The sequence below is a fragment of the Lutjanus erythropterus genome, chromosome 1 (assembly GCF_056507025.1).
Source record: "Lutjanus erythropterus isolate fLutEry1 chromosome 1, fLutEry1.hap2, whole genome shotgun sequence".
Classification (NCBI taxonomy): domain Eukaryota; kingdom Metazoa; phylum Chordata; class Actinopteri; order Lutjaniformes; family Lutjanidae; genus Lutjanus; species Lutjanus erythropterus.
This window is the reverse complement of record NC_139317.1, coordinates 7,061,226-7,084,924: the sequence shown is the minus strand read 5'-3', so window position 1 is coordinate 7,084,924 and position 23,699 is coordinate 7,061,226. Positions and strand designations below refer to the sequence as shown.

Below are 23,699 nucleotides of genomic sequence, written 5' to 3'. Positions count from 1 at the left end.
GTTGAATTCAGATGCCTCTTTTATCCTGTTACAGTCTCACAGGTTTTTACTAGTAAACATATTTGGACTAAGGTTGTTTAACTCTGCTCATTTTTGTCATCTTGCCGTACTTATAGTTTTGAACTGACAGTATAATTATTTAACCTGAAAGCACGCCTATATTTTCTCATTTGATGTGAAGTTTTATTGCACAATTAAATGATTAATGATAAAGTCTTAGATGTAACTTGCTGATACATGTAGACGTCCTGTGTAATAATACCATAAGAAATCTATTACTATTGAGTCATGGGAAGATGGAAGAGTAACTGTAAAAACAGACTGTTTTTGATGCATCACTGTTAGTGGCAGACCTTTTTTGTTGTTGTTGCTTTATATCTCTGCTGAATAATATCTCTACCTCTATATATCTCTAAAATATGGACTCTGTTGTCCCTGTTTGTCCAGGTGGTGGTGGACACCAGTCTGGAGAGCCCAGCAGGTTTGGCGATTGACTGGGTGACCAACAAGCTCTACTGGACTGATGCTGGTAAACAGCGTCGTTTCACATGAAATCATATTTCTGATGCCTCATGTACAATCAGCTTCATGATGGTGTGTACTCTTGGGTTTCTCAGGTACGGATCGTATCGAAGTCTCTAACGCCGACGGGAGCATGCGGACTGTCCTGATATGGGAGAACCTCGACCGGCCCAGGGACATTGTCGTTGACCCGATCGGAGGGTGAGATGATTAAAAATGTTTAAATACTAACATATGAACCTATATGAATGAATCATTTAGACATTCCTTCTCTAATTTATTTTATTCTTTCTCCATAGTTTCATGTACTGGACCGACTGGGGAGCCAATCCAAAGATCGAGCGTGCAGGAATGGACGCCTCCAGTCGCATTGTCATCATCTCGTCCAATCTGACGTGGCCCAACGGGCTCGCCATCGACTATGAGACCAAACGCCTGTACTGGGCTGACGCCGGCATGAAGACTATTGAATTTGGCAACTTTGATGGTTCTGACAGACAGGTAACGAGTGTTTTTATGATATTAAGACGTCATGTTTATCCTCACAAAGTTAATGTTTTCATGCTGATTTGACTGAGAAATGTTAAAATGTTAACAGATCTCACCGTACACTAAAATACACTACTGTTTATACAGGTTTTGATTGGCAGCCAGCTGCCTCACCCCTTTGGCCTGACTGTTCATGAGGACAAGCTGTACTGGACAGACTGGCAGTCCAAGAGCATCCAGAGCGCTGACAAGCTCACCGGCCTGGGCAGACACACGCTGGCTGAAAACCTGGAGAACCTCATGGACATTCACATGTTCCACCGACAACGTGAGACAGGTCAGTGCGCGTCCACTCACTAGGTGTACAGTGCAGTCAGCGAGTAGTGCGGTGACACATTTTTCATTGTTTTATCTCTTCGCTGCAACACATTTGATCTGAAATGAAAGAAACACTGACTGTGAGCTTTGAGTGCAGCTGTAAATTGCAGTTGTTTACATCCACATCACAGATGTAGGCCCAGAGTATAGCTTACAGAACCTAATCACAATTCTGATTGATTTTCCATATATTGTTCAGCTCTTGTCAGTAAGTCTGTTTAGGCTCATTGTCCTGCTGCAATGCAGGCCTATGTATAGGACTGTGGGCTTAGAATGGATTCAGTTCATTTCACTTCACTCACACTTAAATGGTCATTACTTCATTTAAAGTCCAATATGTTGCAATACAGAGAGCTAAAATATATAATTGTATAATGTGTCACTGCCCTTGTACTTGAGAACAACACTTGACTTGTCCTGTTGGACTTGTGTCGTCTCCTGTGACAAAGGAAAAATCTCCTCCCGTCACTTTTTGCTCTTCTGATTTTTGCCGCCTTTTCTCAGCTCTCAGATCTCGTGTCTCTGCTGACACTGGGGGGATTACAGGTAAACTGAACCCAGATCTCTGTCTGAGAGCGCGGAGAGCCTCAGGGGCTCATACCAAACTGAAACCTCACTGATCTCACTGATGTGTCGGGCTCTCCTGTGTTCCCTGAAGGGTTTCACCGTCTGTATCTGAGTTGTGTGTTTCTGTTTTGTTGGCCCCAATTTCCGCCGTTCTCTCTCCATTCCCTGCCTCTGAGCTGACCTAGAAAGTAGGATGGTGGGTGAGCAGAGTCTGTTTGCATGTCTCCCATCTGTAGTGCGTAACCCGTGTTCAGTGAATAATGGAGGCTGCAGCCACCTCTGTCTCCTGGCTCCTGCTCCCAAATCCTCCAGCTGCGCCTGTCCCACCGGGATCAACCTGCAGACGGATGGAAAGACCTGCACGCCTGGTATGAAACAACCGCTGGTTGCATTTCACAAACATTTGACCTGCATATATAAATAGAGGGAACATTACACAGCAGTTTCCACGTGTTTTACGATGTCTGTTGAGGAATAACATCCATACATTATTATATATATATTATAACTTAAGATCTTTCATCTTGATAAAATTAGTCAATTAATTAATCCAGTTAATTGTTGTCTGTACATTCATGTTTACATTGCAAACAGTAAATAGAGTATGACTTTTTATGGTACAGATTAACCAAGAGGCAAAGGCGTATAGTCTCCCGAAACTTGGTGACCTCCAGGCCAACATTATACTACTTAATAGGGAAGCATGATATGCATTTTTTTCAGTAGATACCAATGATTACCTGTTCTTATGGCTGATACAGATTAGGTAACCAGTAACTTCACATATTTGCATTTTAAAAAGAAGTTCACATAGCAGACTTGAGGGTAAGGAAGACTAAGATGTAGTGAGAAAAGATGGATAACTTCACGTTCCACAGCTCTGATTGAACCAAATCTAACCGACATCACTATTACAACAAAAACAGTGAACAGCTCTCACTCTAGTTAAGTTCATCAAAATACTTCAGAAACATACTTTGGCTTTTATAGAACATTTTGCCAAACTATACAAATGAAATCATTTGACATAATCTGTCAACTCAGATATTATATCCAATATTAATTGGCTGTAATTTCATCGTTGGAATAATAAATAGTAATAGAAATTTTCCATTATTGGCAGATAATTTATCAGCATCAGTGTTTATTGTGCATCCCTCAGACCTAAACGCACAATATGTAAATTCTGATGCTAGGGGTCTCTGTTACATTAAAGCATGACTTGTGTTCATGCAGAAATCATGTTCATGAATGAGATAATATGAAAGTTTTATTCACAATACGTTTAGTCATGTTCACTGACTTCCTTCCTCACTCTTTGACGTATCACACTGTTAACTTGAATACACTATGGATTTCAATGTGTTTGACTGTTGTTGGAAACATTTGGGGACCAAAGGCTGGCAAACATTTTTACCTTGAAAGCAAATACAAAAAAGAAAAACAACAGTAGTCACACAATTCTTGAAAAGTTTTTTAACACAGTAAAACTGTTAAAAAACAGTGAAGATTTCAAAGCGTTAATGTCAAAAACTTTTGCTGCCAAGAAGATAAAAGCGTGTGAGCCCCCTTTGTAATTCTGACTGGTCGGTGTTGTGATGTGTATTGATGTGTGTGTTTGTGTGGGTGTGTGCAGGGATGAGCAGCTTCCTGATCTTTGCACGGAGGACGGACATCAGGATGGTTTCTTTGGATATCCCCTACTTTGCTGATGTGGTTCTGGCCGTCAACAGCTCCATGAAAAATACCATCGCCATCGGGGTCGACCCCAAAGAAGGTTTGCGTGTCTTCTGAAAGTTTTAAAATGCAGGCATGTTTGTCTTTTTCTAAAAAAGACAGGTGATGTACATGTGTCCTTACATGTGTATGTGGTGCCTCCTGCAGGAAAAGTCTATTGGTCTGACAGCACGCTGAAGAAAATCAGCAGAGCCAACATCAACGGAAAAGATCACGAAGACATTATATCTACAGGTGAGGAGGATGGCTTACATGTACAATGCTGTTTAACTCCACCCAGTCACAGTGCCATGACTCCATCTCTGTCTCTCTCTCTCTCTTTGTAGGCCTGATGACAACTGATGGCCTGGCGGTTGATGCTGTCGGCCGTAAGATCTACTGGACAGACACGGGAACCAACCGCATTGAGGTTGCAAACCTGGACGGCTCCATGAGGAAAGTTCTCGTCTGGCAAAACCTGGACAGCCCTCGAGCCATCGCCCTCTACCATGAAATGGGGTGAGGCTGCTGCAGCGTTATTGCTTTTTATTTCACTGAGAAAAATTTGTAATTGTATCGGCTCAGTCAGGTCCAGCATGCTTACAGACTGGCGGCACAATTTGTTGGGTCTTTTTCTTCAAACTGTCTGTAAAATGCTATATTCATGTATGTAAATATGGGTCACATCTGTAAAGTGCTAGAAGAGCTTGAAAATGCTTAAAAAGTGGAAAAGTGGACTCTGATGTCTTCACCCACTTTTCTCTGTCCTACTTTCAGTTTCCTTACGCTGTCTGACCTTTGACGTTTGTGTCCCTGTCTCTCTCCTTCTCTCTTCTGCAGTTATTTGTACTGGACAGACTGGGGAGAGCACGCTAAGCTGGAGCGCTCGGCGATGGACGGATCAGACCGCGTGGTCCTCATCAGTAACAACCTGGGCTGGCCCAACGGCCTCGCCATCGACATGGCTGGCTCACAGTTGCTGTGGGCCGACGCTCACACTGAGGTCAGTGGTGACGCCTCATGACGCTTCCTAGTCTCTGTGTTTTCTAGGACGTTTAATTTTCAGTCCTGGTGGTAAACCCTCTCTTCTCTCTGGTCCTCTCCAGCGTATTGAGTCATCTGACCTGAATGGGCAGAATCGACGCACCCTCGTGACTCCAGTCCAGCACCCGTACGGCTTGACCCTGCTGGGGTCCCACATCTACTGGACTGACTGGCAGAGCCGCAGCATCCAGCGAGCCGACAAGAACACCGGGACCAACACCATCACGGTGCGAGCCAACCTGCCAGGCCTGATGGACATCCAGGCTGTGGACAGGGAGCGACCACTGGGTGAGTCAGAGGACAAGAAGCAGAGTTTCTCCACAGTTTACTGTAACTCCTGAGTTCACATACTCAAGCTTGCACTTCGAACTGCAGGATGTGGAGTTCAGAAGTTAATGATGTTTATTGAGTTGCATTATGGGAAGTGTGGTATTCAATTTTTGCTTGACCCTATATTTAAGACAGAAAGTCAGGCAGACAGTTGTTGTTTTTTTTTTTAATTTCTATCGATCACACTGCAACAACTATAAAGCAAAACCAGCATGAAACCAATTACCACTAATGTGCAGCCTGGTCAGAATTTATGAGCCGTCCAGGTGAGATCGCTCAATCCCAGCAAATGGACATTACACACAACAGCTAAACATCAGTTCTGTAAAAGCAAGAAAGACAGGTGAACTGTTTCAAACCATGTTCCCTGATTCAGACGTCACTAAAAACCTTTATACGTTTTGCCAATATGGATGTGAAATGGGCCTTAAATTGCTTTTACAATGATGTTAAATTTATCTTGTTGAAACCTGCAGAAACACTGTTACACTTTGGACTCAGCAGCAATTATCTCACAAATAAGTATCTGCTGTGTGATTGGTACAATTTAATTGTCCTGTTGCCGTAAGTGTTTCCATTGATTTATGCTGCTTGGTTCCTTTATTTCCATCTCTGAGTCAATATCTCATTGTCTGATCTACACAATATATTTTGTTTGTTTGTTATTCTTCTGATTTGCTCACTGGCCTTTGATACTTGTCACTATAGCAATTCTTGTGATTCTCCTACATTTCTTTCTCCTCTGTTATTTTTGGTATTCTTGCATTAAGTTGAACACATTAGCTACGGTTTTAGCAATAGAGGGCATTGAAGCATTTTGTGCTTATGGTCTCTCGGTGCCTCGTCTTTCATCCACATGGCCCCTTTCATGTTTTTGGAGGAGAGCTCAACAGTACATCATTGTGGCTTTTTCTGTGCTCTCTAGTCAGAAGGGCACAGGGTTAAGTCTGCCAACTGAGCCATCAACTAGAAAAATGGAGGGAAGCCTCATAGCAACTGTTGCTGACTAAAGAGAGCTGTTCGGTCTCACAGACAGAAGCAACACAAGACAGTTTTGAAAGACATTTAGTCACTATTTTGGAGTTGCATGTACATTTTATTAGTTGTTTTTGTTTGCCTGAATATAGCTTCTGTTGATTATAGTAGGTGTGGTTCACCAGGTGATTGACAAGTGATTATATGTTGCTAAGAAACAGTAAGCCACAGATTTTGTGTGGTAAGATGTTTGTGTTCATGTTTTATTTGAAACACAATCTTAAATCAATCTTCTGTCTCTGTCCCCTTCAGGTTTTAATAAGTGTGGCAGGAGGAACGGGGGCTGCACCCACCTGTGCCTGCCTCGTCCCAACGGAACGTCCTGCGCCTGTCCCACCGGCATCCTGCTCAAGGGAGACAGCAGATCGTGTGACGATTCCCCAGAGACGTACCTGCTCTTCTCCAACCGTGTCAGCGTGCGCAGAATCTCTCTGGACACCAACGACCACACGGACGTGCACGTGCCGGTGCCCGAGCTGCACAACGTCATCTCATTGGACTACGACAGCGTGGACGGAAAACTTTACTACACCGATGTCACGCTGGATGTTATCAGGTGTGAATGCAAACAACACCTACATGCAAACTCGCTCCTGCCATTTTTGTTTTAGCTTTCATTACATTAATTATAATTTTATGATCATCTGTATTAATTAAGGTCAATTATCACTTGTCAGAGATGCTTTAAAACTACAGTAGACAGTAGAAACAAGTACTGAATCTGGATAAACTTTGGCTTGGTGTTATTGTTGCTCAGGCCAAATGAATTAAGCACCATTTGTTATTTGAATTTCATATAGAAAGAAAAAAACACCATGAGATTGAAAACACACTTGTGAATACTACTTTGAGGAAGTCTGTCTTCCAAAAAAAGTGAAATATTTTAAATTTATCTTACAGAAAAAAATCCTTTAACTGAAAAAAATGGTCGTAGCAGTTTGAGTATTGATAATAATAATAATCTATATTTGTATAGCACCTTTCATACAAGAAATGGAGCCTAAAGCCTAAAGTGCTTTATAACAGTGAAATTATATGCACAAAGTGCTTCACATAAAAATACACAGAATGAACATATAAATAGGGATAGAATACCGTAATTAATGTAAAATAAGATCCACATATAAAAATAATATAAAGATGACGATAGAATACATAGAATGCCTCTTCCATTGATAAAATCTGGATAATACTATTAAAAGTAAGAAAAAAATAAAGAAAATAAAATGCATTGAATGCATAACAGAAGATGAAAATACAACATTTTAAAAGAAGTGCAGCTGCACAAGTGTATCAGGAAAGTCATACAGTAGCAAGTTAAAGGCTAAAGAGAAAAGAAGGTTTGAGCTTTCTTTTAAAGATTTTAAGAAAGCTCTCTTCTTTGGTATCTATAGGTGGCGTGTTCTGTAGTCTTATGGGGATCATTTCATTTTCACTCAAATAGCCCAGTGTCATGTAATGTCATATAACTCTTTACTTTGTTCTGAAGGCGTGCGAACCTGGACGGCAGTGGCATGGAGACGGTGATCAGTCAGGGACTGAAGACCACAGATGGGCTTGCTGTAGACTGGGTGGCCAGGAACATGTACTGGACCGACACCGGACGCAACACCATCGAGGTGGCCCGCCTGGACGGAACGAGCCGCAAAGTCCTGGTCAACAACAGTTTGGATGAGCCCCGAGCCATCGCCGTGTTCCCGAGCAAAGGGTGAGGGGGGGACAATAAACTGGGCTTCAACCTCAAATTAAAATTTGGGTTTTGATTCATAAGATGGAAGCAAAACTGGACCTGGTCTGAATTATTACAGTTTGGAGGTGTCGCATGACTGCAGATAATTTTTAAGTTTGTACCAGAGACAGTTTCCTCACCAGTTCAGTCTCGTCCCTGCAGGTTCCTGTTCTGGACTGACTGGGGGCACATTGCAAAGATTGAGCGATCTCACCTGGACGGCTCAGATCGAAAGGTTCTCATCAACACCGACCTGGGCTGGCCCAACGGTCTCACTCTGGACTACGACACACGAAGGTCAGAGAGAGAAGGGTGTCTGTGGAAGGAGCTGTCTGTGGGGCTTTTTTCCTCACAGGAGGCTTGTTAATGAAATTAGATTAGACGTTATGAAAGTTTTATGATCTAATGAGCCCTGTGGGGAAATTAGATCATCAAAGTATCTGAAAGCATAATTGCAAGACAAGTAGAGAGTCCTGAGGATTATACAACAGCCTTTTGTTATATAAAACAACAGAACATACTGAGTCTAATGCATTTTATTAAAGGATATTGTGTATTTGACAGAACATACGAGTGCAAGAGTTGGATACACTAAACACACAATATAATGTAATTCAATACAACAACAACAGAAATTATAACCTAAAGATCACCACAGTTGAATCAACAGTCTCATAGAAATGACACACTTGAAAGCTGTACAGTTACCTAATTTGGTTTTGGAAAAATGCCATCTCTGTTTTTGTGCCAAAAAAACATGCTACTAATTACACAGCCTGACAGCCTGGTGTTTTTGATTATGGTAATTCTTCACCTGCAGCACCTTAACAACCAGACTCCTCAAGGAGAAACAGTAATTTTACTTCACGGAAAACAGGAGCTGCTGCAGAACTGGTGCCTCAATCAGTGGGTTTGTGTTATTGTATGATTAGAGTGTTTTAAAATGTTGGTTCAGATTCAACAAAGGAACACGACAACACAAACAAAGAGACTGATTGAGGCAGCAGTAGCCCAGCAGTACAGTGCACCTGTGTTTCTGCAATGTAATGTGTTTTCTAAAGGAGTCTGGTTGCTTTGGAGAGAGGGGTATTTGGCTTATATGATGGCGATTTCCTGACAGAAAATGCTGTCTGACAGTAAGGTAAAGTGATTTTGCCTTTATTGGATAGCATAGCATAAGGCTGACAGGAAAAGTGCGAGACAGACGGGATAAGATGCTGAAAAGGGCCACAGGTTAAAATTGAACCAGGGCCACTGCAGAGGACTCGTAGCCTCAGTACATGGGGCGCACTGAGCTACCAGGGCACCTCGGTTGAACCTTTTTCTAAAGATGAAAAAAGCAAAATTGCCTCTCAACCTTTCATTTACCCAGCAGTTTTGTTTTCTTGTGCCTATTTATCATTCTAGGATGTTTTAAATTCTTGTTTTTACAGAATGCACGTACAGTGTATTTATGAATCTGTGATGTTTTCTGCAGGATCTTCTGGGTGGACGCTCACTTGGACAGAATCGAGAGTTCTGACCTGAACGGGAAACTGCGTCAGATCCTCGTGAGCCCCGTGTCCCACCCATTCGCCCTCACACAGGTACCTCCCCCCCCTCGACCCTCCTCCTTACCCTCAGCTTTCAGTCACTGGGCTGACCTCTCCTCCTGGCTGCCTCCTCCACTCACCTGCTCTCTTTCACTCATCGGCTCACCGTGTGACTCTCACTGGTCGTGTCTCCGTCCTCCAACTCATACTGAACCCATTCAACTTAACCATTTCTTCTACTTCCCTTTCACTCTGACCCTCATTTTTCTTCCTCCTTTTCTCCCTTCCCTTTCTTCCTCCCATCCCCCTGCTCCTTGTCTGTGTTTTCCCCTCTCCTCTCTTCTTCTCCCTCGTCTCCCCAGTTGAAGCCGGTGTCCTCCCCTCTAACTCCTTTCTCCCGACTCTCGCAGCAAGACCGCTGGATCTACTGGACGGACTGGCAGACTAAGTCCATCCAGCGGGTGGACAAACACACCGGCCGTAACAAGGAAACCGTGCTGGCCAACGTGGAGGGCCTCATGGACATAATAGTGGTATCACCTCACAGACAGACAGGTAAGGAGGCTTCTCTTCTGACACCTTCAGCTGACATGGGAGACATCACAGACCTCAAGGTGTTTATCAACATTTCTGAGAGGACACGGAAGCAGCAGACGTTGATATGAATGTGTGAACTTGAAAAACTGTTATCAAGATATCAAGATGAAGAAGTGCAACATCCAAATTGCAGATGCTGCAATTTTTTGAAAAAGGAAAAATCTGTGACAAAACAGCATTATAGTGAAGGACTGTAGTGCTGCAGAGATGTCCAGGTCTACAAATTTTCTTCTCCAGCTGCAGGGAAAATTGCAGCAATGATCATTCCCACTTATCCTGAATCAAATCACAACATCTGTCAAAATAATCACAACTTTTTTTTTTACCATATCATGGTAAAATGGTATCATGGACATACAATGACCCCAACTTCAGAGTGGTAGACCTGCATGATATGAATAAAATCTGCAATGTGCAATGACGTTGATCAACATTGCAATGACAGTATGACTTTTTAAATAAACAAATATTGAAGTGAAAATATATGCATATTAAATGTGACTTTAGTAAGCATTTTTTTAAGAAATGCTGCAGTGAGACAAGCTGAAAATTATCACAGAGCTACTTGGACCTGTTGTACAAGAATAGAATATTTATATTTTTATACATGTAATTTTTAAAATCTGCATAAGTAGAAATGAATGGGTTATTGATGTTAATTCAGCATGTAATTATTAAAAATATTGCAGTGAAAAACAAGAAAGTAATGACAGTTGTAGGCCCGTGTATTTCAACAAAGGAAACTAAGAAAAAATTAATCCTATTTTAAACAACCTTTGAGACCTTTTGAGTAAAGATTTCTTAGTTACTCGTAAAACCATTACCATTTTCACAATGGATGATGGTAGAATTCCTGATGGTTTGTATTAAGGATCATTAAAAGTATGTTTGATTATAGCACTATGAAAAACTCATAATAAATACTGTGCAGCATCAACCAAAGTTCTCACAAACTTGCTTGTTTTGCATCAGTTAAATCACTGATGTTGCACATGATATCATTTCTAATTGTTGAGATGTATTCAGTGTTCAGTTCCAGTTTAATAACACCATGATAATACTGATGATAGTTTTTGTCACTGTAATCGTGATATGAATTTTTAATACTGTTTCACCTCAAATTACGAGGCGCACTTAAATGCATCAGGAAGTCCCTTTGAGTGCCCAGGCACTTTGCTGTCCAAAGTGATGTAGATTTCTGAGTGTGCCAGGTGTACCTGAATGCACCGTGAAGAGTCTTTCCCTGCATGTTTGTGTCAAACTGACACATTCGGTGCTTCAGGTTATTTATTTTGGACCTATTGAGGTGTATAAATACAGGAAGTCTTTTGTGTTTTTTGCACATGTTCATATAACATGATGAAGAAAATATGATTGACTAATCAGCAGTAAAATCCAGTCAGTTTGCCACCATTACCACAGAAACAGACAACAAACTAGGCACAGAGGAAGAAAATTACCAACTGTACCAAAGCATAATAAAAACAATGCACAATAAAATGAAAATGTATTCATTTAACACAATCATTTATTTGATCTAAAATATTCATTAGTCATGCAGTGCTGTGTGGTTATCTGATTTTCTACAAGATTACGTCTTAACAAGACATTTTCATAACAGCAACACACACTGCAGCCTCAAAGATAAACATCAAATTTAATCAGTAACAAAATCAAAACAAAAATTAACCTAATTAATTTTGTTCGTTTCTGTGTTTGTCTCCCTGCGTGTGCACCGTATGAAAATGAACCAACACTTTTAATTAGAGGTCCCATGGTTTTACAAGAAGCTTGTTAATTGGACAGAGGCTCCTTCAGCAACCTTTCCTCTGGCACTGTTAAGATTTTTGCTGCAGGGCTGGTCAAAAGAAATCTGATTCCTGTCACTCTGATATTAATTAGCTCAATGACATGGATTAGAAGCCTCTGGTAATAAGTTTGAATTGTATTTCAATTTGTAACAGTTTGCATTGCGTTTATTTTGCTCCAAGACAACTTCAGACCTCATCATTCCCACCTGATGAAATAAACAGTTTGGTGCCAGTTGTGAACGTTCCCCCCTCCTCTCATTTAGGTACCAACCTCTGTGGTGTAAATAACGGTGGCTGCACTCACCTCTGCTTCGCCAAGACCAACAGTTTTGTGTGCGCCTGCCCGGATGAACCAGATGGGCGGCCCTGCTCCACCAGTGAGTGCGACTGTGCTGTTTACCTGACTGTTGTATGTGCTGACATCACGTTAAATTTGACTAATAAAAACTTTGGTGATGTGTTTGCATGTTTCAACTTAAATCCCATATACTTTGCCAGTAAGACCTTTTCATATTTGGAATATTCTAGTCACAGTAATCCCAGTCCATTTGTAAAACCAGACGAAAGACATTCTCAAAATGAATAAACCAACACCCGTTTTTAATGATATTCCCTTGAGTGCACAACAAAAAACACGATTAAGTAAAATAAAAAAAAACGTTTGTTTGAGATGTCTTATCAAAACAACCCAACACCAGTTTGACTGGCTCTTTCTGGAGTGCACAAATCAAAACATAATTTAGAAAAATGGTTTTACAAACTGAGAGAAAAATGAACCCAGCCAAAAACTACCAAAAAATGAACAAAACCACTAGTATGTTCTGGCACATTCAGCTTCTGATTCGCACGTGTTCATCAGTTTCAGGTTACATCCCCACTGCTCCTGCCAGAGGAACCAGCAGCACCCCAGTCCCCAACAAGATCCCCAAAGCTCCAACAGATGCTCCACACAGAGGACCCTCACTGGTCAAGTACGGCACTTCATCCACTTACATTGTGTGTTTTTTTTAATAGGAAAGCTCCTTTTTGAAGTGATTACTTACTGATAACTTCAGTCTGTTTAATACATCTCAGTGTACTTTCACATTATCCCACTGAGAAACTCTGCAGCAGATGCGTGTCTCTGCCATCGATGTTGCCATCTTTGCTTTAGAATATCACACATCGCTCTTGTTTACAAAACTATCTCAAAAAGCAGCACGTTGTCTGCACAAGATGTCAGATTCCCTGTTTTGAGTACTTCTTTTCAACTTTGTTTATCTCCTTCAAAGAACTACTTTGTGGGAAAAAGCAATAATTGGAAAAGTGAACATGCTTGTTCTTGCTCAAAAGAAATTCAGAGTGCTCTCAAGCCTTTTATAAGACTAAAGAGGTTGGAGAATTTTCTCAGTCCACAAAGGAGAATAATGTAATTGTTCATATTCAACAGGGACACGGTTAAGTTTTCATCCAGCAGTAATACCACAGAAACTCTTCCCAGTGGCCCCAAGAAAAAACTACATAACATTTTGATTTAATAAGGTCGTTACGGTTAATATAAAGTCTTGTCAAGCTGAGTTTCTGTCTTATTTTACAGCTGCACTGACAAGAACATAAACGAGCAAGGCTGCTTGAGCAACGTGGTGACAGCTTCTCAAGGTAAACGTGAAAAAGTTCTCTCTGCATCAGTCTGCACACTGCCTGTAGTCTTAAAGAAACGGTCTGATACCCAGATCTGACATTTGGGAAATTCACATTTGTCATCTTACATGCAGTTAAAAACAAAAAGAAAAGCAAAGTATTACTTTTGTCCATGTGTGTCATGTACAGAGATGAGCTCAGGATGTGTTTAGCCTTGCATAGCTCAAAGGGATAGTTCAAATTATTTGGAGTAGGGTATCATCTGTAGTAGATGATGGTTGACAAGCCCTCGGTTTGGAGGAGCAAAGAGGAGTGCAAGAACAGAAGCAAAGCAAAGTACTGCTGAGGTCAGGGTCACCAGCCAAACATATTTTAGCCATAAAAGGCCGACCTAAAAAAATCAGTATCGGTTCAAGTGTACAATATATGTAAAATATTTTCACAGCTTTACTTTGCAATCAGACAGGCTTTTCTGATGTGAAGCTGCTGTTAAAGAAGCCAAATGTTGCGCTCTCTCACTCAACCAGCAGAACGGTAATTTTATCTCGCGTGACGCTGGAGTTGCTGGTCTACTGCTGCCTGAACTGGTTATTTTGTTTGTGTTATGGTGTGACTTCAGTGAATCCGAAACAACTTTTTTGAAAGACAAAAACACCAACACATACTAAGTAACAGATGGAGGAAGTGGTATAGACCAGGAGCTCCCGTGTTCTGTGAGGTAAAATTCCTGATTTTTTTGATTTCCAGTGGTTAGTTTGGAGAAAGCAATATTTTGCACATGTAACAGTGGTTTCCTTTCAGGAAAGGGCCGTATGATAGCAAGTTAAAGTGGAGAGAATATGTTAATTTTTTATAGGCTGCTAAAATAATTTTTGATGATCCTGATCCTGTCCACAGCAGTACATTGCTTAGCTTCTCTACTCCAAGTAGAATCACTTTAAGTTAAAAGGAAAAGTACATTTCATACAAATAAAAAATGCTATACACATCATATAAAGTAGACTTTTTCAAATTAATTTGTCATTCATAGCCAACTTTTTCACATGCTTAGGTCATGGCTGTTTATTTAGTTTTATGTGTATGTACCTTGAGTTTTCAGTATTGTGACAAACTTAGACTGTAATTTCCTTTTAAGCAAAGCTCTGTGATCACATTATTCATTCATACCTGTGCCCTCTGTTGTAGGAGGAGGACTTCATATCAGCTATGTGATTGGTGGAGTTCTGACCATCCTGGCGATTCTGATCCTCATTGCTGCTCTTATCATTTACAGGTCAGTTCCTCTGTTTCTTTATTTCCTGACTCCCTGGTCTTAAACAGAGGGTCTAACTACCAAAATTTGATACACAGCATTTAGCTCAAATTGTAAACCATGAGCTGTTTCCCTCCTGTTTTTGATTGACAGACATAAAAAGTCAAAGTTTGCTGACCCGGGAGTGAGCAACTTGACCTACAGTAACCCCTCATACCGGACGTCGACGCAAGAGGTGAAGATCGAGGCGTCTCAGAAGCCTCCGATTTACAACCAGCTTCGATATAAGAAAGAGGTAACGGACAGTCTGATCGCCGAATGGAAATTACAGATTATTTTTTGTTTAACAGATGAATGGATTTAAGGTGAATCCATGATATTCTCAGAATGATCACAGACTGTGTAGGTGGGTAACCACAGAGACAAATTACCTTACTATTTGTCTCCGGTCAGATTGATTGTGTTGAAGTATTTTAACATGTGACCCGAGCAGGTTCCAGGCATCAGCGCTCATCTTTTCTTTCCTCCTTTCTCTCCTCACTGCAGCTCTCTCATCCCTACAACTCCCTCTCTCCCTTTATCTTTTGACCCACTTGTCCCGTGGAGAGGTAGTTACACAGCATGCAGGAGTTCTGTCCTTTCCAGTTTCTTTGTTTTCCTCCATTTCTTCTGTCCTTCACTGCATGCAACCTGCTTTCCAAGATTAATCATTTCTCTCTTTGGTGCTGTTTCAGAGCTCTGTGATCAGTAGCATGTCAGTGTTTATACTACTGTACTTAACAGGGTTTTTTTGTGAAACTGACAATTCAACAGGCCAGGAATCTAAATGTTTGGATAGGTTTTGTTAAAGGTGTTGTATGCACCATCATTAGGGCTGTCCCCAGTAGCATGTAGGGGCTTTGAATCTTCGACTGTGGAGGCGCAATACTAACCTTCCTCAAACTCATGGTCATTATTTACCTTTATACTTTGCAATTATTGTAATTAGGAGTCTAATGAGGACTATCCAAACCTCCAAAGTCAACTTGACAAGCGAGGGAGTTTGCACTCACAGACCACATTTTGCACATGGAGCAGAAATGCTCCCTCACAAGGTTGCACTGTTCTGTGCACAGGTTTTCATACAAAGTAAATGCCACAAAAGAGCTCAATTTTTGTTTTTTATCAATCTTGTGCCTTTTTTTTTTTTTTTGGTGCAGTCAACACAATGTCTCCTTCCTCTCTTCAAATTCTCCAAATCCACAATTTGATTTAACTTTCAATTTTAGAGTTGCAATTTGATTTAAACCTTTGTAACCTGAACCCAGGGGGCTGTTGTGGAAAGTGATTCTCCCTCAGTGCCAGCATGTGGCTGCAGTCAAAGAAAAGTACATGCTATAATGAATAGCTAAGTCACTTTAGTCTGTCGCGATGTGGCTAGATAAGCATAATAGTTACTGAAAAGCTGTGTATTATGTTTGCTGCCACAGAACAGAAAAAAAAGTCCCTATTCATGCAACGTTACTACAGCGTCTTACTGCGTTCTTCACAAGAGACTTGTCTGAAATGCTGTTTGCCACAAATAAATGATATCAGTGCAAACACTGAGCTAACTGCTAGATAACCGTAGAGACGGTCGGCAGCAAGGGTCAATTAAAAAAATTGCAATACATCTTTGACTCCAGTAAGCTTTGAACTTTGAAGTTCTTTTTCATTTTGACTGTGCCTGATTTGTGGTGGGAAGAAAATACAATGAGAATCACCAATCTTGCTTTTGATTTTGATAGATTTTCGATTTCAAACACCCCAATGGCTACAGTAGAAGCTTTTCAAATTTCAGATAATTCAGGCAAGCCCTATTAAACATGATTATATCATTGTGAAATTAATAGTGAAGCCTTGAAATAACTATTAACAGCTACACAACACAAGCACAGTGCAGACAGTTGAAAGCCTCTGTCAGAATTGTGATATAATTGACATTTTTTATTAAACTCAGGATTATATTTCCCATAAACCCTTCCAGTTCCTACTGAATGTAAGATGTTGCTATTTGTAAAGAGAGAGAAAATAATTATAGAAGTCGGAGGATGTCTGATTTTTGTTTCATTTATCATCACGAGCAATATATGTAAGGCTAAACTCATTTCCAAATCTCTGTTTATTGCAACCCGTTGCACCAGCCGTCAAAAAAAGACTCCTTTAAATATTGGAAATATTGTGGCTGGACTGCTTGTGGGCTGCTTGTGAAATAAAACAAACAAGCAGCAGTTTCAGGTGAGCACACCGACTCTGAGTGATGCGAACCAAACTGCTTTGCTGTTTCAACATGCTTCTTTTTCATGCTGGAGATGAAGAAACTCTGTCCAAATTATTCCTTCTGCAGCAGACTGAATAATTTGTCCATGAGTGTTATATAAAGCACTGTAGCTTAAGCCCATTTGCTCTAGAAAAATAATACCATCTCCTTTTTTTGCCATAAAGAATTCCATTGGATTTTACTCCCAATTACACGGGCTGACAGCCTGGTGTTTTTTTCTTTATGGTAATTCTGTACCTGTAGCACCTTAAAGGGATAGTTTAGATTTTTTTAATTGAAGTTGTATGAGGTATTTATCCATAGTCAGTGTATTACCTATAGTAGATGGCACTCAGCACGCCCCCAGTTTGGAGAAGCAGCAGGAGTACCAGTGTTGGAAGCTAAGCAATGTGCTGCTGTGGTCAGGCTTGGCAGAAAAATGTATTTTAGCCACTTAAAAAAGGTCCACCTAATAAAATCAATATTTTTCAGGGCTGTGCCTGACTCAAATTTTGTCATTTGAATCATATTTGTCGGTTCAAAGTAAAGATTAGATGTTTCATTCCATTATTTCAGTTAAACACCACACTAAACGCCTACATGAGTATGTTTAACCAATGTTTTAACATCTTTCTTCATCGCCTGTGGAAATCTGAAGTCTTCGTGTGACGACTTCAGATTTCCACACTTTCAGAGGAAGTAAAGTGCATGTCTCCTTTTCATAGTTGAGGTATTAAATCGCAGCACACCACGGAGCTTTTGTCCTGGTTGCTGACAGCGTGCCGCTCATGGCAACACGTCATCTGCCTATGTTTCTTTTGGCCTTCTCTGCTTCCATCACAGTTAGTTTTGTGGTGATTAAGAGACTTAGGTTTGTAAAGTTAACATCCTGTCATTCTGTTTCATTGCTCTGAACACAAGAGCAAGAGCAGCAACTTGTCAACCAGCCAACAGAGGGGGATCTGACTGATGACTCGACTCATCGACTTTCAGGGGGCAGTCACACCACATTTATAATATTTTCACGTCTTCACCTTGCTGTCAGACTGCTTTTTCTGACAGGAAAATATAAACAAATTATTGTTTAGTGCTCTTTTTTTAAGTGCCCAAAATACGTTCACTGGTGACGCCATCCACAGCAGAACATCTCAAAAATGGTGTCATGCTGACTGGCATTTAGTGTGCATAATACACTGACTATGAATAAGTACCTTGAAGACCCCACTTTGAATAATCCAAACTATCCCTTTAATCAGAAAATGAAAAACTAACTAAAGCACAGCATTACTAAAAGGAGCCAACTCGCTGTGCATGGGTTGTGTTTGAAGGTGACATCTTGTTCTGGAGTGCTGTGCAGTTGGTCGCTGATTAATTCTTAAAGGGAAATCCACCTTTAACAGGTTGTTAGGAATATTTGTGCAGCTGATTCTAACATCAGTAAACTGTAATGATTTTTTTATAAGGAGGGGAAGGTTAGGGTTAAGGATTAAAGAAAGAGAGAAAGGTAGTGCATGTACCAAAGAAATAAAGGAGAGCCAGGCCATCTGTCACATCTTGATAGCTCAGTGAGGACACTGAAAGTAAAATACATTTAATCACAAATTGACTCCTTGGAGTCTTTAGTTGAGCAGATTGAAGAGTACCTGGGGGTGGATTTTCCCGTTAAACTGCTGATGTAGAGGCCATCACTCAGACTAACTAACCCTGTCTTGTTGTCCAGGGGGGAGTGGACGGAGGCTACACCAAGGAGAAGATCCGCATCGTGGAGGGCGTGTGTCTCCTGTCCAACGAGGAGCTTTACTGGGATGACCTAAAACAGATCAAGCCGTCCCGAGGCGGCCTGCACACCTGCATGCGCACGGACACCGTGTCCCTGCAGGCCAGCAGCGCCTCGCTAGACGACGGCGAGACGGAGCAGCTCCTCCAGGAGGAAGCGTCCGAATGCTCCTCCATAACCACACTGACCCCTTCGGCCATCACCCCGCAGCGTCACGCCCAGCACAGCCTGCCCGACACCGGCTGGGCCTCCACGCGCAAGCCCTCCACCGAGAGCGAAGTGTGAGGGAGGCCCCCACCCCTCCCGCCCTCCGTGCTTTATCTCAACCTCCATTACCTAATACACACACGTACACACCTGTATTTATAGCTGGTACAAACACACAAAAAGAAATAGGTACAAACAGTAGAGTAACAGTACATATGAATCTGGTTAGCTGCAACTTAGCTCCCGTAAACACACTTCTGACTCTGAAACTGGGGCTCCGTCCTACTTGTGCACACACACACACACACACACACACACACACACACACACACACACACACACATGCAGTACAGTCCTCCAACAGTACCCTCAGTGCTACTGCCTTTAGGCAAAATGATAAACTAATGAGCATGCTGGAACAAGAAAGCAAAGGACTCTGGGGAGGAAGAAGAAGTGAACAGAGAGACACAAGCGTTATCTGGAGCCTTTTTCAAGGATGCAGACTCTGAATGCAACAAACGCTTCTCTGTGTACGACTTCATCTTTATTTTTTGTGAACTTTTTTTTTTTTTTTTTGGGTTGGAAGAAGCTAAAACAGCATACTCCCTGGATGACATAACCACAACGCTCTCTCTAATGCCACTCATGTCTTTATGAACTCTATTTATGAACGTTTTTGTACTTGTGGAGTGGGTTTGCTGACTTTTCAGAGAATGGCGAGAGTGTTGTTGTTCGAAACTTTGCGCAGCAGGACCCGGGTATTCAAGAGTTGTATTTATGACAGTGCCAAAGGGTGGGGCTTCACAGAGTCTCCATGCTTCTTTTTCTGCATTTACACTTCAATAGAAATGTATCTTAATTACGGGATGTTTGTTTTTGTTTGACTTTACTGACATGCCCTCACCGGTGGGAGACCTCAGTGACAACGCCACCTGCTTCTGACTCCTTATTTTTTACAGCTTCCAACAGCTCAAACAAGGACTTACTGTAGCTGGTACTGTCAGATGGTTGCAGAAGTCCATTCATCCTCTTTTAGTTTTTTTTTTTTTTTAATATCAACCATTGCTGATCCTCTGACATAGCAGAGGAAGCCACGATGAAGTAACAGCCTAAGTGCCAAACATTTCGTTCTTTTTTTCCTCCTTCAACTGTTTATTTATTTTTCTCAGAGGTTTTAAAATGTTCGTGACGCTCGTTTTATTTTGGGTTTGGTCACCCAAATCACAGAAAAACAGATTTTCTCAGACATATACCCCTAGGGCTGTTCAGTCATGCAGATATTTATGGTTTTTAATTTACCCAGGTGTTAAGATTTAAGTCTCTGGGATGTCTTCTGCCCCAACACACTGGGGTTTTCTTTGGAACTGCTTTCTGTCACCGAGTGTTTCTTTCATTGTTCCTGAGGTTTACTATCCAGGTAAATGATTATCTATGACAGCACTTAATCTTAGAATTTGAAGCTCTTTAATTTAACAAGTTCAACAATTAATTAAAAAAAAAAAGCCTCCCTTAGTTTTTTTTACTTAGCCCCAGAATTAATGTATTATACATTGTCCTAACCAATGTTCCCTTATCCAAGCTATCCACCCATATTCTCTACAACTGTTGTTTCCCCAACTTCTTAGGTGTAATAAAATATCAATTTAAAAACAATTTAAATGTTTTAAAAATGATTATGTTGCTCCTCCAGGGTCTGTGATCAGAACTACGTCTATAATACTGGTCTGTTATTCAGAAATAACGGACCATATAATGTTGCTATGTTTAACAGACCGTTGCTATGGAGGAGCAATATTTTATGTCAAAGTATGGATTTGTTTTGTTCAACTTTGTAATAAGCAAGATAATGTACAGTGAGTGTCTCGTTATTGTGAAATAAACCCTGAAAGGATGGTGGGAGTTCCTGAAAGCTTTTTTTTTTTTTTTTTTTTTTACAATAATGACCTGCTCACTACACATTATCCTGCTTATTATACAGCTAGGAAAAAAATTGTAAGATTTGACACAAAATATTAATTTAATAATGATTTCAGTGATGGTCTGTTTGCCATAGCAACGGTCTGACCTTGGAATGCCGTATTTAACAAAGTCGTGTAATATAAGTGATATTGAACAGTGAGCAGGTCATTATGGTGAAATAAACACCGACAGTGTGATGATGCAGGAGCCCAGTATGAAGCAGAGCGGTCTTGAATCACCCTGAAGGGTTTAATTTCACCATAATGAGCTGCTCACTGTACATTATCTAATGTATTACGTGACTACTTACTAAAAACATTAGACACAAAATATTTATTTAAGAATGATTTTAGCGATTTAAAAATTATTTTATTGGTCCTCCAGAGTCTTCATGATTAGAACTGTGTCCATAGCAACGATCTGCTAAACAGAAAAAACAGACCTTATAATGTCATAATTGACCAATCAGAATCAAGTATTTAATTAAGCTGTGTAATAAACAACAATATTGCATCATTTTGGGGGGAAAAATATATCTGTTTTAACAAACTGACTAAACTGAACAAGATAATGTTGAGAAAAAATAATGTTACAGAGTTAGATTTTAACATATCTGCGTCACTATGAATATCAGCGTGATTTTGAATTAGATTTTCTTACTTAACAAAAGTTCCAGTTTCACTGTGGCTCCCTGATGTTTCGGGGTTGTGCCAAGTTTCAGAGGCAAATATATCAAAAAACACTTGGCACATAGAACCAAAAGTATCTGCCTGGCCGAACGCCAGAGGTAAACGAGAACATTTGTTCTTTTTGTAATTTGAGTTTTGATCCATCAACTCTAAATCTGTATTGCAAAGGTGTACTCGCAGTATCTGCCGCAGTACAGTATAACACAATGGGTAACTTAGGAACACTGTGCATGTCTGACCCCATCAGACAGTGAGGGTTATTAGTTTAGAAATATATCACTGACAACTTACTGAAAAATGAATTTAATACAAGTAAAGATATTATGCATTGCTTTAACTTTAGAGTACCATTCTGTCTGTGTTTGAAATATGGTACGAGGAAATACTATATTGCTATATTGACAAATATATCGGTTAGACTTTACAGAACCATGTATTTTGAAGTATCTGCTACAAGCTCAGCAACGTGCTGATTTGCTGCTAGACGAAGCACTGAGGCCAATGAAAGAGGGTCTTGGCAGCTACATAACTACGGTCTCTGACGGTTGGTTTGACAGTAGGCCTACAGAGCATCACAGCGACCCAGTAACCAATCATCCTGGCTCACAGTCCCTCCAACTCTGCTGCAGGAATGCTAAAACTGTACAGATTTTATCATGAGGATATAAGCAAACATTTCTGTTGAAGATATTGCGTTGATTAAGTTGTATAGTCTTTTGTACAAAGGGATTCCATGACCGTTTTTAGACTTGTATTAATTTTACTCACTGGAGAAGAACATTTTTTTTTGTTTTTGTTTTTGCTGGATTATTTTAACCACTGTGTTTCCAAGCCTTGTAAATGATAGGGAAGATGCCAGTTATTTAATAGTGCTCTTTTATCTTATGAAATACTGGTCGCGTATAGCTGTTGTAAAGTTAACAAAAAGAGGTATTTATGATTTCTGTTTGGTTGTCACTTGATGTGTAAATATGAAAAGACTGTATATGTATTTCCATGGCAGTACTAACAAGCTGTGTTGTGTGATATAGTGAATTATCCCTTTGCTATCTTTTAATATAAAATTGCATTTGCATTTCAATGAAACCTTTGGCTCAGTACTCATCTGTGTACTTAACTGCTCTTGGTGTCTTCCTCATCAGTCACAATGATCGTATAGACAGAAACATGAGCATGAGTATTATAGCAATATAGGAAACGCAGATGTCTGCCTCTGCAGATAATTACAGACAACAATGGGAGCAAAGATGTGATCGGAGAATCAAGGTCTTGGAGGCTTGAAGCCAACTCATCCAATATTAATACTTGTTTTTGTTATTTAAAGGCATCATTTTTACATAGTATATACTTAAGGAGTACTTTTATTTTTAAAGCTCTCAATCACAAATGTGTCTTAGAAGGCTTCCTGTACAACATACAACACACTCTGTCCTTAAAACCTTCACTTAGATAAGGAAAAACTGCATTGAAGGGAGGTACAATTATAATATATGCAGAGCAGACAAGGTAGCACTAGTAGAAATACATTATGAAAAGAAAAAATAAGTAAAATAAATAGCTTTTAATATCAAGTAATAAAGTACTGTTAAAGTGTCTGGAATAAATCATGTGAATCAGAGGAGATGCCAAGCTACTTCCAGGTCTACTTGAGAGCTGCTAGTACCTGGACCACAAACACTACTCCATCCACAAAGACTTGGAAACATGACAGTCCTCACAAAGGCAAAACTCAGGGATACCATTCACACAGAGCAGAAGAGAAGAGAAGCTAAGAGACTGACGGTTGATTGCAGACACAACACAATCTACTATACAAAAAGCGTTTGGTGTTATCTGTACTAATCATACTTGAAAATCTGTCTATTTACTGATGTAAATCAGCACCAAAAACATCAGGAGCTTAGTTGGTATCTTGTGTTCATACCTTGAAATAAAAATGCAAAACTACATAAACAGATACTGCAGGATTATGAATCTTTGCAGGATTATAGAGGGCCTTTTAATCCTTGACGACCACATCCATCCCATAAGCACCTGTCGGTATATTACATTGTGATATACTCAAGAATACAGTGACATTTATTTACTTTAATGGCACATTCGGGCCATTTTACACCATTATCTCACAGCATCCATGGTAAAAGTCTGGTCAGATGTGATGGTTGGT

The 23,699-nt window shown here is 40.4% G+C and overlaps 1 protein-coding gene across 3 annotated transcripts in view; it reads left to right on the top strand.

Annotated features, from left to right (window-relative positions):
- lrp4 (low density lipoprotein receptor-related protein 4) overlaps nucleotides 1-20,776 on the top strand; it is a 163,728-nt gene extending 142,952 nt beyond the window's left edge. The window contains exons 18-39 of one of the 3 annotated variants that reach the window (XM_084732582.1): nucleotides 448-529; nucleotides 618-723; nucleotides 822-1,023; nucleotides 1,159-1,348; nucleotides 2,193-2,324; nucleotides 3,593-3,733; nucleotides 3,841-3,927; nucleotides 4,020-4,191; nucleotides 4,513-4,675; nucleotides 4,779-5,004; nucleotides 6,334-6,637; nucleotides 7,571-7,789; nucleotides 7,973-8,107; nucleotides 9,288-9,396; nucleotides 9,705-9,897; nucleotides 12,014-12,127; nucleotides 12,610-12,721; nucleotides 13,327-13,388; nucleotides 14,556-14,643; nucleotides 14,776-14,917; nucleotides 15,169-15,230; nucleotides 18,621-18,759. In XM_084732582.1, coding sequence (XP_084588708.1) covers nucleotides 448-529; nucleotides 618-723; nucleotides 822-1,023; nucleotides 1,159-1,348; nucleotides 2,193-2,324; nucleotides 3,593-3,733; nucleotides 3,841-3,927; nucleotides 4,020-4,191; nucleotides 4,513-4,675; nucleotides 4,779-5,004; nucleotides 6,334-6,637; nucleotides 7,571-7,789; nucleotides 7,973-8,107; nucleotides 9,288-9,396; nucleotides 9,705-9,897; nucleotides 12,014-12,127; nucleotides 12,610-12,721; nucleotides 13,327-13,388; nucleotides 14,556-14,643; nucleotides 14,776-14,917; nucleotides 15,169-15,210 — 3,021 coding nt within the window. In that variant the 3' untranslated portion in view covers nucleotides 15,211-15,230; nucleotides 18,621-18,759. Of the gene's footprint in view, nucleotides 1-447; nucleotides 530-617; nucleotides 724-821; nucleotides 1,024-1,158; nucleotides 1,349-2,192; nucleotides 2,325-3,592; nucleotides 3,734-3,840; nucleotides 3,928-4,019; nucleotides 4,192-4,512; nucleotides 4,676-4,778; nucleotides 5,005-6,333; nucleotides 6,638-7,570; nucleotides 7,790-7,972; nucleotides 8,108-9,287; nucleotides 9,397-9,704; nucleotides 9,898-12,013; nucleotides 12,128-12,609; nucleotides 12,722-13,326; nucleotides 13,389-14,555; nucleotides 14,644-14,775; nucleotides 14,918-15,168; nucleotides 15,231-18,620 lie in introns of all 3 variants that reach the window. The other 2 variants (XM_084732518.1, XM_084732449.1) reach the window with 2 other exon arrangements.
- Nucleotides 20,777-23,699: the final 2,923 nt, after the last annotated feature.